The sequence below is a fragment of the Bufo gargarizans genome, chromosome 3 (genome assembly GCF_014858855.1).
Source record: "Bufo gargarizans isolate SCDJY-AF-19 chromosome 3, ASM1485885v1, whole genome shotgun sequence".
Classification (NCBI taxonomy): Eukaryota; Metazoa; Chordata; class Amphibia; order Anura; family Bufonidae; genus Bufo; species Bufo gargarizans.
This window is the reverse complement of record NC_058082.1, coordinates 84536994-84549778: the sequence shown is the minus strand read 5'-3', so window position 1 is coordinate 84549778 and position 12785 is coordinate 84536994. Positions and strand designations below refer to the sequence as shown.

At 42.1% G+C, this 12785-nt stretch overlaps 1 protein-coding gene across 3 annotated transcripts in view; it reads left to right on the top strand.

The window, feature by feature from the left end:
- The window catches only part of SGCG (sarcoglycan gamma), a 297260-nt gene extending 286788 nt beyond the window's left edge, over positions 1-10472 (top strand). For all 3 annotated transcript variants that reach the window (XM_044285025.1, XM_044285024.1, XM_044285026.1), the window contains exons 7-8: positions 2532-2655; positions 9657-10472. In XM_044285025.1, the coding sequence (XP_044140960.1) occupies positions 2532-2655; positions 9657-9833 (301 nt within the window). In that variant the 3' untranslated portion in view covers positions 9834-10472. The remainder of the gene's footprint in view (positions 1-2531; positions 2656-9656) is intronic.
- Positions 10473-12785: the final 2313 nt, after the last annotated feature.

The window sequence follows — 12785 nt, the reverse complement described above, 5'->3', positions numbered from 1 at the left end:
ATTGTGTGCCAGAACGGATCCGTTTGGCTCAGTTTCGTCAGACCGACAGCAAAATGCTGTGGATCCTTTTCCATTCCGAATGCATTAGGACAAAACTGATCCGTTTTGGACCGCTTGTGAGAGCCCTGAACAGATCTCACAAACGGAAAGCCATAACGCCAGTGTAAAAGTAGTCTTATGGGGTAGATCATGTACTATTTTGACAGAGCCAGTTGTTACAGACGCAGCAATACTCAATGGGCCAGATTTATCATTAGCTCAAGTCAGAATAATGGAGTGAAAAAGTCGCAAATTTTTGCACAATCACTAAAACTGCGCAAAAATTTGCGACTTTTTTCTGCTCTGCACTATGCTCGCCAGTTTTCTGAAAGTGGGCGTGTTTTCTTATGTAAATTAACCTCTAGACAGATTTACTATTGAGACTATTTAAAAAGTCGCAAAAAAGTCGCAAAAAATTGCGCAATTTCACTCCAGTGAGGACCATGCTTATCTTATGAGACTTTTTAATAGAACATGCGACTTTTTCGTAAAGACGTGCGACTTTTTCGTAAAGCTGCTTACTGACGGATAAACTGCTACCGTCAAACCACATTTATTACAGTCTTAAAGGGCCGATCATAAATCTGACTTGGCTAAAACTGACTTTAGCCATATGTGAAAGTGGAGTGAGCTGTCAGAGTCATGATAAATCTGGCCCAATATGTCTTTTTTAGCAATGTTACGCAATAATACCTTTTTTTTTTTGTGTTGCCATTTTCTTAGAGCCATAATTATTTTTTATTTTTCTGCTGATCGTCTTGTGTGGGGGCTCGTTTTTTTGCAGAATTAGTTCATGTTTTCATTAGTACCATTTTGGGGTACATAGGGGCTCATTTGCTAATCTGAAATCCGCCTAAATTAGGGGTATTTTAGGTGTATTAGGCATTGCGCCATTGTCTGAGACTTTTTTCCACTCACGTCAGGTGTAAAATTGTGGCCGTGACATGGACAGGGAAGGGGATGGACGGCAGGCACGGTTCATTCATCATTTTCTACACCCGTTTTAGGCGTAGAAAATTGTTTAAATGTAAGACCGCTCGTAAGCTGTCTTACATTTAGAACTGGCGCTGGATGCGCCTAAGTTATGGAGAAGCCTGCGCCAGCTATGGGCCTTTATTCAGACCGGCGTCTAAAACGCCGGGCTTAATAAATGAGCCCCATAGTATTTTTTGTTTACTCGCTATTACACTTTTTATAAGGCAATATGACCCCAAAAATTTATTTTGGCACCGTTTTTTTTTTTTTTTTACAATGCGTTAATTTACAATGCGTTAAACCCTTTTTTTTTGCATTTTTTTTTTTTTTTTTACTTTTTATTTATGTCCCATTATGGGACTTCAATATTTCAGGGTCTGATCCTGTTTCAAGGTAGTACAATACATCCTGTATTGTGCTGCATTGACCATCAGTGTATTACACAGTGTATTACACTGACAGCCTATGATACCCAGCCTGGAGGGCTAGTCCTCATAGGCCCCCGCAGCTGCTGGGCTAGGAGACAACTTCTAGCTGAATAGTATGTTCGGCCAAAAAGTTTTGTGCATGGACAACTTTATCTTGCAGCTTTAATGTAGGCAACAAAAGTGCATGTCAATGTTTTTTGCAGCATGTCAATGGATTAACAAAAACATTTAACATTTTTATTGTATTTTTGGTGTGAAATCTACATAGAATCTAAACCAAATTTTGTCACAATTTAAAAAATCCAGGATAGATTTGCCTAGGAAGATCTGTTCTGTGGTAACATAAAGGTTTTTAACCTCTGGTCGTAACAAGTCCAATAGGAAACACCAAGATGGATGAGGATGCAAATAAAAGCAAAAAAAGTTTGATTTGGCTGCTTTGCTAAATAAAAAAATAAATATTTCTTCGTCACGAGCGCATTTCTTTGTAAGTAGTGGGTGCAATGACAGGGAGCAGCGATAGTGCCGTTCCGCCCCCCCATCATTGCCGCCATAACAAAATCTTTCATGATTCAGATTACGTCATCAAGGCACGAATTTCATCATGAGCAAATGGATCAGGTAAGTATGATTTTTATTTATTTTTTTACACTATTTTAGGTTAAATCGATTCGCTACCATAAAGCACCAGGAAATTTGGCTTCGCAGGGATTTGAATTTACCCTGAAATTCGGATTGGGTGATTCAGCCATAAAGTGGCCTTTTTCGTTCACGTTTGAGTTGCACACATACAGTAGGAGACATTTACTGTATCAAAACTGTTATACTACTGCAATATCAGACACAACCCGATGTCAGACATGGTGCTGTTGGTGGAAGAAAACAGCCATGCCCTTTTAATACCGGACGACCGCCGTAAGAGACACATTTCAGTTCTTCTTCCTATGGCGTGATAACAAACCTGCCACAGACAATGATACATTTTTTCCTGTGAATGCATACATTTCGAAGAATATAAATAAATTGCACAATGGTTAATTATTGGTTGATATATTCATGTATTATTTATTTTTCTTATTCCTTTTTCAGACTGGAGTCCCCGACTCGATCCTTGAGCATGGATGCCCCCAAAGGAGTTTACATCAAGGCTCAGACTGGAGAAATTGAGGCTATATCACGAAGAGATATCAAATTACATAGCAGCGATGGAATGGTTTGTGACCTTGATAGATAATTTAGACATTAGGGAAGTTTCTGACACTTGCAGACATTGGTGTACCTGCACAAGAGGCAGACCACGCAACTGAATGGGGCCCTGCACGGAAAGGGGGCCTGCACGGAACTTGCTCTTCTCTTCCCCGTGTAAAAAAACACAGCATTTTCATACAACCTCCACTAGGGAGAGTTCAATGCATAGAGATTATTTTATACAGATTCCATAGTAGTTTTATTAATTTCTATTCACTGAGCTCCCCCTAGTGGTGGCTGCAGGCAGCCAGTTAGCTTTATGATAGAAGAGAAGCAGGAGACTCATCAGTATACTTTTATCAGTTTTTTCTGGTGTAAATATAGTGAGAAATACCTGTGAAGCACCTGTTCCACTTTTTTCAACATAAAAGTCGAAAGCGGGTGAGGCCCAAAGCAACTTTTTTTAATTGCAATTTGTATTTAATTAAAATTTCTTCCACTTGATTTTAAAAATAAATGGGGGAAACTAGGTGCAGTTTTGCTATGAGGGCCTAGGAGATCTGTGTATGCCCCTGCTTGCAGAAGTGGGAAATTCTGTCCAGCAGAGTCAAAGTGACTGTCTTATCATGACTCTTTTTTCCACTAAGAGGCAGAGCTTGTTAAAAGATTGTTTGCATCCCTTTCTTTCCAGAATTCCAGAGGAGCATGTATGGCCTATAAGTCTCCTCACACGGACTAAGGTGCTCTCTCCCCAAGGAGAGATAGAACCCCCCAAATCTTGACTTAGGCCTCTCACACAGTTAAGCCAGTACTCTCTGCTCTGCACTGATGAGAGACAATCACCCAGCAACAGCTGTCTGCAGATGAGATGCTGGCTTATTTACTATCTGAGTGATATCTCAAGACCTAATTAAAGGGTTGAACATTGACTTATAGGATAGCTGCCTTACATCTGGTGGCATCAGAGGCAGAGCTTGTTAAGAGCTGATCGTCTTCACAGAATTCCAGAGGAGCATGTATGGCCTTTAAGTCTCCTCACGTCGACTAAGGCGCTTTCTCCCCAAGGAGAGATAGTACCCCCAACTCCTTTTTCCACTGAAGCCATCTATTTAAACCATGAGTCTGGCTTCAGAAAACAATGGGGATCAGCAGGGGGAAATGTAGTAATTGCACAACATATACCATATAGAACAGGGTATATAGATCCAGCATTTGTACCATCTCTCTGCTTAAATTAAGAGGGCGGGGGGTCTGAGCAGCCTATATGAGTATATGGACGGGGAGGGGGGGGGGTTTCAGTGGAACTATAGCCTTAATCCTGATTAGGATAATTTGTTTTTATGATATTGGTCCTTGAGTTTGAATTATGTGTCCTAGTGGACACAGGACCTGAGCAACACATGGTAAGTACAATGCTTTACGATGGGCTATACAGTCATGTGAAAAAATTAGGACACCCTTTGAAAGCATGTGGTTTTTTGTAACATTTTTAATAAAAGGTTATTTCATCTCCGTTTCAACAATACAGAGAGATTAAAGTAATCCGACTAAACAAAGAAAACTGAAGAAAAGTCTTTTCAAGATCTTCTGTAAATGTCATTCTACAAAAATGCCTATTCTAACTGAGGAAAAAGATAGGACACCCTTGCCCCTAATAGCGAGTGTTACCTCCTTTGGCTGAAATAACTGCAGTGAGACGGTTCTTGTAGCCATCTACCAGTCTTCGACATCGGTCTGAGGAAATTTTACCCCACTCCTCAATGCAGAACTTTTTCAGCTGTGAGATGTTTGAGGGGTTTCTTGCACGTACAGCCCTTTTCAAGTCACCCCACAGCATCTCAATGGGATTCAAATCTGGACTTTGACTTGGCCATTCCAGGACTCTCCATTTCTTCTTTTTCAGCCAATCTTTGGTTGATTTACTAGTATGTTTTGGGTCATTGTCATGTTGCATGGTCCAGTTCCGCTTCAGCTTTAATTTTCTAACTGATGGTCTCACATGTTCTTCAAGCACCTTCTGATACACAGTAGAATTCATCGTGGATTCTATGATGGTGAGCTGACCAGGTCCTGCTGCAGCAAAGCAGCCCCAAACCATGACACTTCCACCTCCATGCTTCACAGTTGGTATGAGGTTCTTTTCTTGGAATGCTGTGTTTGGTTTACGCCAAACATGTCCTCTGCTGTTGTGTCCAAATAATTCAATTTTGGACTCATCTGTCCAAAGAACATTATTCCAGAAGTCCTGGTCTTTGTCAACTTTATCTCTGGCAAATGTCAGTCTGGCCTCGATGTTTCTCTTGGAAAGCAAAGGTTTCCTCCTTGCACACCTCCCATGCAAGTTAAACTTGTACAGTCTCTTTCTGATTGTAGAGGCATGTACTTCTACATCAACAGTAGCCAGAGCCTGCTGTAGTTCTCGAGATGACACTTTAGGGTTTTTGGAGACCTCTTTTAGCATCTTGCGGTCTGCTCTTGGGGTGAACTTGCTGGGGCGACCAGTCCTGGGCATGTTGGCAGTTGTTTTGAAAGCCCTCCACTTGTAGACTATCTTCCGGACAGTGGAATGGCTGATTTCAAAATCTTTTGAGATCTTTTTAAATCCCTTCCCAGACTCATAGGCTGCTACAATCTTTTTTCTGAAGTCCTCTGACAGCTCTTTTGCTCTCACCATGGTGCTCACTCTCACTTCAACAGTCAGGAGCACACCAAACTAAATGTCTGAGGTTTAAATAGGGCAAGCCTCATTCAACATGCAGAGTAACGATCTACTAATTATGTGCACCTGGTGTGATATACCTGTGTGAGATCTGAGCCAATTTAAGAGGGAATACATGTGAGGGTGTCCTATCTTTTTCCTCAGTTAGAATAGGCATTTTTGTAGAATGACATTTACAGAAGATCTTGAAAAGACTTTTCTTCAGTTTTCTTTGTTTAGTTGGATTACTTTAATCTCTCTGTATTGTTGAAACGGAGATGAAATAACCTTTTATTAAAAATGTTACAAAAAACCACATGCTTTCAAAGGGTGTCCTAATTTTTTCACATGACTGTATATTGAGGATTAATGAGGCTGCCCCCCCTGGGGCACACCCTCATGTTGGGGCTACAGTCTAATGGTAGTTAGGGTGCCTGTAATGTTGAGTGTATGGGTGCAAGGCAGGGCGTGTAGAGTGCATAGGCCAGTTTATGGTGCAGGAGTCAGTAACCAGACCAGATGTAGCAGAATCAATGTCTCTCTTTACTGTAGTTCCACCGCTGCACAGTGCAATTCTTTTTAGATAACGATGTATGGATTTAGGCAAGGATGGAAGTTATGGCCCTCTCCTCCCTCTATCTGTCTCAAATCTCTTCCTGTAGAATCGATGGCGGGCAATCATACTCTTGCAATTGTGGGTGAAATGTCCAGTGAGGGATGCAGATTTTTAAAAATACTACTGGCCAGGTCATGTGCAGGTGTGAAGGGTGTCTGAACAGTGTTCCTCACTACAGTAAAGTCTTAGATCTTGGTAGCAGGTTACCTTATTGACTCCAATACTTGGTCGTGCAGACTCTAGGTTCTCTAGATCTCTTCTTTGTCTAGAACATGCAGAGATTGGTCAGTGTCTGTAGCTTTTTGGGCCTAAGAAGAGGGAGCACAAGTCACAGCTTCCTCTCCTTTATGGGACTGCCAGAAATAGTTGAGGCAGTGCTTGGCTGTTTTTGGGACTCCCATAGGGACAAAACCTTTAACTTGAAGAAAAAACCACCTGCCCTACTTATACTATTTGTGTCTTATGCAGTAGAGGGACTTTTGGGCTCCCCAAGGGGACTGGGTGTGACTGATACCACTGCAGCCCCTATAGCTATGCCACTGACCTTATATAAATAACTGAAGAGAAATAATCAAGTCCTTCCGAATAATGCATCCACTATATACAGTAGGTCAGGAACAGAGGCAAGAATGGCAATGTATACATTTTACAAGAAAACCGATATTTGAAGTTCCACTTTACTTTTGATTACCATATTTATTGCTTGGCTCAATTATCCAGAAATTGAATCCCTTTATTAGTGAAAGTAGAAAGTTTTCTCACCAAAATATAGGCCATTACTTGATATAAATCATTCCAGTGCCATGCAGCCGCAGCTCTCTACAAACCCATCAGTCATTTCCAGGATGAACAAGGCACTTGACACTTTTCATGTTTCACACTGCAAAATAATAGCATTGTGGCCATTATGAAGCCCGGCAGAAGTCACACTGGGATATCAGCTGCTAAAGTATCATTATATATAATGGCCTGGAAAAAAAATGCTTTCAGTAGAAAGTCCACCGTGGCCAGTTCTGGCTTTTTAAAAAGTGCACTAAGCTGTCAGTCACCTGGCTGGGTAACAGAGGGTTTCTCACTCATCTAGACTTTATGAACTTTCAACTTTAACTCTTTTTAACTTTTTAGTTCGTAAATATTTCACATCAGCTGTAGGAATATAGTATGTTCTTGAGACACTAACTTGTCTTATGATATCTGCATGACGCATATTACCGGTAATTTCGGGGACCAATGCAAATTAATTTGCATATGTAGTGCACACATGTTTGGAACTCCATAGGGCCTTATAGCAGATCCAGATATTCTTTCTTAAAGGGATTTTCTGACATTCTGACGTATCCTCAGAATTGGTGAGCAGTATGAGATAAGCAGGAGTCCTGGGTGTCAGCTGTTTGAAGAGGCTGCAGCACTCTGATCTCTTCCTAGGCCAATGATGTCATGTTTATAGGTCACATGGCATAAGGGAGACTAAGTCCAATTCAAGCGTTTGGGGCTGACCTGCAATAACAAGCACAGCCACTATCCAATGGATGGCGCTGTGCTTTGTAAGCTGCAAGGATGCCACAGTGCTCACGGGAGGGCAGCGGCTACAGATATTGGACCCTCACTGTTCTCATATTGTTGACTTAACCAAAGGATAGGACATCAATATCAGAATCTCGGAAACTCCTTAAAGGCAAACCTATCACCATGAAATTTCAGTGCAATCTGCAGACAGCATGTTAGAGTGTCACGACCATGTTTATGGCCGTGACTCCTTGGGAGCCGCATACAGTTGCCCGCGGTTTGGGTTGTTGTGTCAACCGCAGCTGGAGGCATTTTGCTGTTTGCCTCAGGTACGGTTGCCACGGACAACAGGTATGTGTGCGGTTGCCTTGGAGTTGTGTGCGTGTATGTATGCACTTTTGTATTTCTGCTGTGCACTCTGTTTTTGTTTGGTGTGCACTGACATCTTCCCTTCACTGTGGTTGCCCGTGGCAACGTTTGGTTGTATTGTGTACATGTGATGGCAGTGTCCCGGCCTTCGGGCTGACTCCCAGGACATGGTTGCCACCCATGTCGTTGCCTGCGGCAACAGCCACAGTGTGTTCTTGAGTTGGACACTTTCCCTTTTAGTTTGTGTTTCCCTTCCCAGGTGCTGGAAGGGTTAACTCCCTTCCCAGTGTGTGTGTGAGTCACTGGGTGTGTCTGACTGTTAGGTGTGGCTTCTTGGCCTATAAAGCCTCAGTGTTTAGCACATGTCTGAGGGTTGCTTCAGCCATGCTTAGCTGGAGCAGCCTCCTGTGTTTTCCACCTGCCAGTGGGGGCCACCCTTGTGGTCATAAATATTATGTCACAATAAGATTTATGTCACATTATGTTTATGTCATGTTTATGTGTGATGTCTATGTGATGTTTTCCTTTGTTGTTTGGTGCAGCTTATGGATCTGGATTCCTGTGTGTGGATATGTGTTTTCCAGCACAGGGATTCAGTCAGCAAGGCTGTGGCAGGTAGGTGGAACTAGTTTAGTTCACCTGCCATATCCGTAAGACTGTTAGTGTTCCCCTTTTCCCTGCAGCTTGGCCAGTGAGACCCCTGGTCCTCCGTGTCCAGAAGGAACAGGCCGTCTTACCCTGACTCCTAGTCCAGGGACCGGTCGGAGGGCGAGTTAGGGATCCGAGGTTCCTGAGCATGGGTCCTCCTACCTTAAAGGTCGGCCCATACAGCTAGGAGTTAGGGTCAGGTTAGGGACGCTTTAGGAGGTGACCTGCTCCCTAATCCTGTCGTCCTGGCCGAGCATCCTAACATCATCTGGCATCGCACGGCTGAGGATTTTCCCCGGCCTCAGCCGTGACATAGAGAGAGGAGAAACTGAGCAGATTGATATTCAGTTAGTGGGGAAAGATTCAGTAAAACTTATATCTCATTCATTTGAAATTCTAGCTCATTCTGGGCTTTGGAGTCAAGGAGGAGCTCCTATCATGACAGACAGCTATCTGTGTTTGCAGGACCACCCAATGGACAGGACCACCCAATGGACTCCAAAGCCCAGAATGAGCAGTAATATCAAATGACTTAAATACAAGTTCTGCTGAATCTTTTCCACAGAACTATATATCAGTCTGCTCAGCTCCTCCTGCTCTGGTACGTGACGGCATACAATCACCATTTTCTCTGTGACGGGTTCCCTTTCAAGAAGAAATATATGTGTGTGCCTCATCATATAATTAAGTACATCCTACGGTGGTGCAGGCCATATCAAGACCAGCTTCCAAAACACAGGTCTTCATAAATGACGCCCATAGTTTCCATTTGATCGGACAACCAGCCATCTGCTGTAATCTATGGAGAAAACAAGTGTTTAATTTTCCTACAGCACCACCACTGGGGAAATTAATTTTTACACAGTGCCCATCCAAGTCAATGAGTTGCACAGGTAATGGAACTCAGAACAGGTTCTCCACAGCAATAGAGGAGCATGAAGAGTAAAAAACAGGGACTAAACATGGATCCTACACGGACATCTTCACGGCATCTTGTCACCATGGACACAAAATGTGTGAAAGAGGCCTAAGCTGGACATCTCCTGTAAGGGCACTAGGCAGTACAATGCGAAAGGGGGCTCATTCAAGGAGGACGTGATGTGCCGGGCATGAAGGAGTTAATAAGATATCTGTGTACTCAATTGAAATGATGGTTCTTATAGTAACACTTGTTTTCTTTATATCGCAGGTAGTGCTGGACGCTGAAAAAATATTTTTACCCAAACTGCCTCAAGGTACAAAGACCAACTCCGCTGACAGCTCTCAGGAACTCTATGAAATATGTGTCTGTCCAGATGGAAAACTGTATCTGTCGGTAGCTGCATCAAGATCCACCTGCCGAGAATACAGCCGTGACTGTCAATGAGGGACTATGTAAAGCCGCTGGATAGCAGCCGTACATTTTCTATTAACTGGTGACTTTCTGCTGTTTGTTTGAACGGATTTAGATACTAAAAATCACAAAATGCGTTGGGCTGAAAATTTGTACGTCAAAACACAATTTTAAGAAGAATATTACAATATTTTTTTAGCCGGTGTAACACAGCACAAGTTCATTCTGACTTGAAAATGAATCCTCATTGGTAGGTCTTTGGCTTAAGATGAGGAAATTACAGGATGGAGGTTTTTTTGGAGTTCCGCCACCTAATAAAATGAGTATTTTGTCGCGTCACTGAACTGTTTCGTGATTGTTGAACTGGATAATTAATATAAACCCATTCTAACTTTTTTTTTTCCAAATTCAAGTCCATTTCTGCTTATCGTATGCATTATTATATTCACTCAATCTCAATGACCTGTCTCCAGTCTCTGAAAAAAATTAAATGGTGCCAGCAAAATACTATGCAACCTGTACTGCAATAATATATCTCCTATGGTCTGCCGTTTTTATTGTGTGTTTTATCGGGTTGTAAATTTTCTATGTATGATCTTTAAGCCCTTTAATTGGCATTTGAAGAAACAGGTAACATGCTGGTAAAACAATAAATACACTGTTTTCTTAAGATTTGGTGATTTTATTTCTCCTTATTACTTTATTACACTTTTGCGGTCATGGTAAAATTTTCTGACGCTATATATCTGGGACGCCCAACCTGCGGCCCTCCAGCTGTTGCAAAACTACAACTCCCAGCATGCCCTAATAGCTGTAGGCTGTCCAGGCATGCTGGGAGTTGTAGTTTTCCAACAGCTGGATCGCCGCAGGTTGAGCATCCCTGCTATACATCTTAAAATGTGAGCCTTCCTCTTTTACTTCTGACCCCCAATAGGCAGAAGACTCCTTTTATTAGCAAAAAACCTGGGTGTCACCTTTGCAAACTAAAAATACAAATGAGCTAATATGATTCTGCCAGACAGATCTATATGACTTCACAACATACTTTCTGGGCACAATAAAGATACTCTAGCGCAGAAACACCAAAGCAAAGGGATTCTTTTGTCTAGATTCACGACATCCCTCCTGTATCCATCTAGCTTTTATACCAAATATTGCACTCTAGGTATATCCAATATTTAATTTTTTTGTTATTTTTATTGAATTATTTTTAATTATTTTGTATTTTTTTTTTTTATAAATAAATTAAACTCCAGCTGCAAAGGTAATGCAATTGTAGTTTATTTCCCTATTGGTGCGGCTGCGATAGTGACGTTTCGGCCATATGGCCTTCTTCAGACTGCAGCAAGATAGATAATAGGAATACAGTTACTAAATAAATATGAGAGCGTAGATGGACATAGTGAAAAGATGTTGATAATACAAGTATTCATTAGTTAACACAAAATCGGATACATCTCTAATTGTGAGTATCCATATCCCATATGGCTTTGCATACCGTCCAATTACACAGAAAACCGTAATATACATGGTAAATCCTCATATAAATCCACAGTAAGCCATAATACGAATAAGACTCCTCTCCAGTTAGGCGAAATCAGAGCAGTTCATTAGTGGATGAAGAAACATAGAAATAAATCAAAAATTATATACAATCTCCATATAAACCATTGGGTAATGTTGCATTATTGTAACTTAGTATTGGACCAGACACAAAGGTCATCTAGTTACTTTCGTTAATGTAAAATAGTAAAGTCAGGGTTCCCTATGGCCCATATAGGCTATGGGTGCCCCCCTCTGTTGTAAAATCGTAGGAATAACAGACATGTCCAAGGGTCCAGAGACTCACTTACCTAATGCCGCTGGGAAAGAAAAGGACGTGGTAAGTATAAGCGCTTGTGGAAGAACAGCAGATCACGCTGTATGGTAGGTAAAGGGCGCTATAGAAGACATGTGTGGGGAGATATTCAAATACGCTTGCGCTTCTCTGCTGCGCGTGTGTGGTTGTAACACTGCTGCAAAGAGTCCTTTAAGAGGTGGCGAGTGGGCAAATGCACCCTTGGGACAGACCAACATAACAGTCACCACGTTTTTAATCACTGCAAAGAACTCCAGTGTAAGACTGCTATGCCTCCTGGATGCTGCTTTGAGCTATTGCTGGTTCCCACCACTATCAACACTAAGGTATGTGCCCTACTGCTCCACTAGGACATTACCGGTATGGCTACTCAGCGACACTGGTCTCCCAGCCAGGATTGCAGTAGCATCGCAGTGTAGTGGTGATCTCATAGAAAGGAATGGGGTTTGCAGCATGAGTCACATATGTGCCGTGACTGTGACCCCTCAATTGCTAAAAATCCAACTCTGCAGTCACAGCACACATGCGACTCGCACTGCAACCTTATTCATTTCTATGGGATCACAGCTGCAATGCAATGCTCCTGAGATCCTGGCCACAGCCAAAGTCGATGTGTAGCCGTACCCTAATCCTGTACTGCTCTGGGAATACTGCAGGGGATAATCAGTGGTCGAGTTGCTTCACCACACGTGGCAGACTCCAGTTCTCTCTGCCCTAGCACTCTGTATATATGCTTACACTGGCCCTGCTATCATTCTGTCTTCAGCACCTTCATAATAGTCATGTGACCAAAAGGTCCTGCTGCGCGTGTACAATGCATAACATAACACAGTTTGGATACTAGGTGGCAGCACAGCAATGGACTTAAGAAATCATACATATCTCAGGCTGTATGAAATGGATGAACATTACGGTAAAATACATTTATGAGCAGATAATGGCAGTTTCCCTTCATTTGCATCCCCTCCCAACCCTTGGTTGACTTTGATGGTTGGTTGAATTTAATGTCTTTTTTCAACATACAGTACTAAGTACAGTGCCTTGCAAAAGTATTCACCCCCTTGATTTTTTTTCGTATTTTGATGCCTCACAACCTGGAATTGACATGGATTGTTTGAGGATTTGCA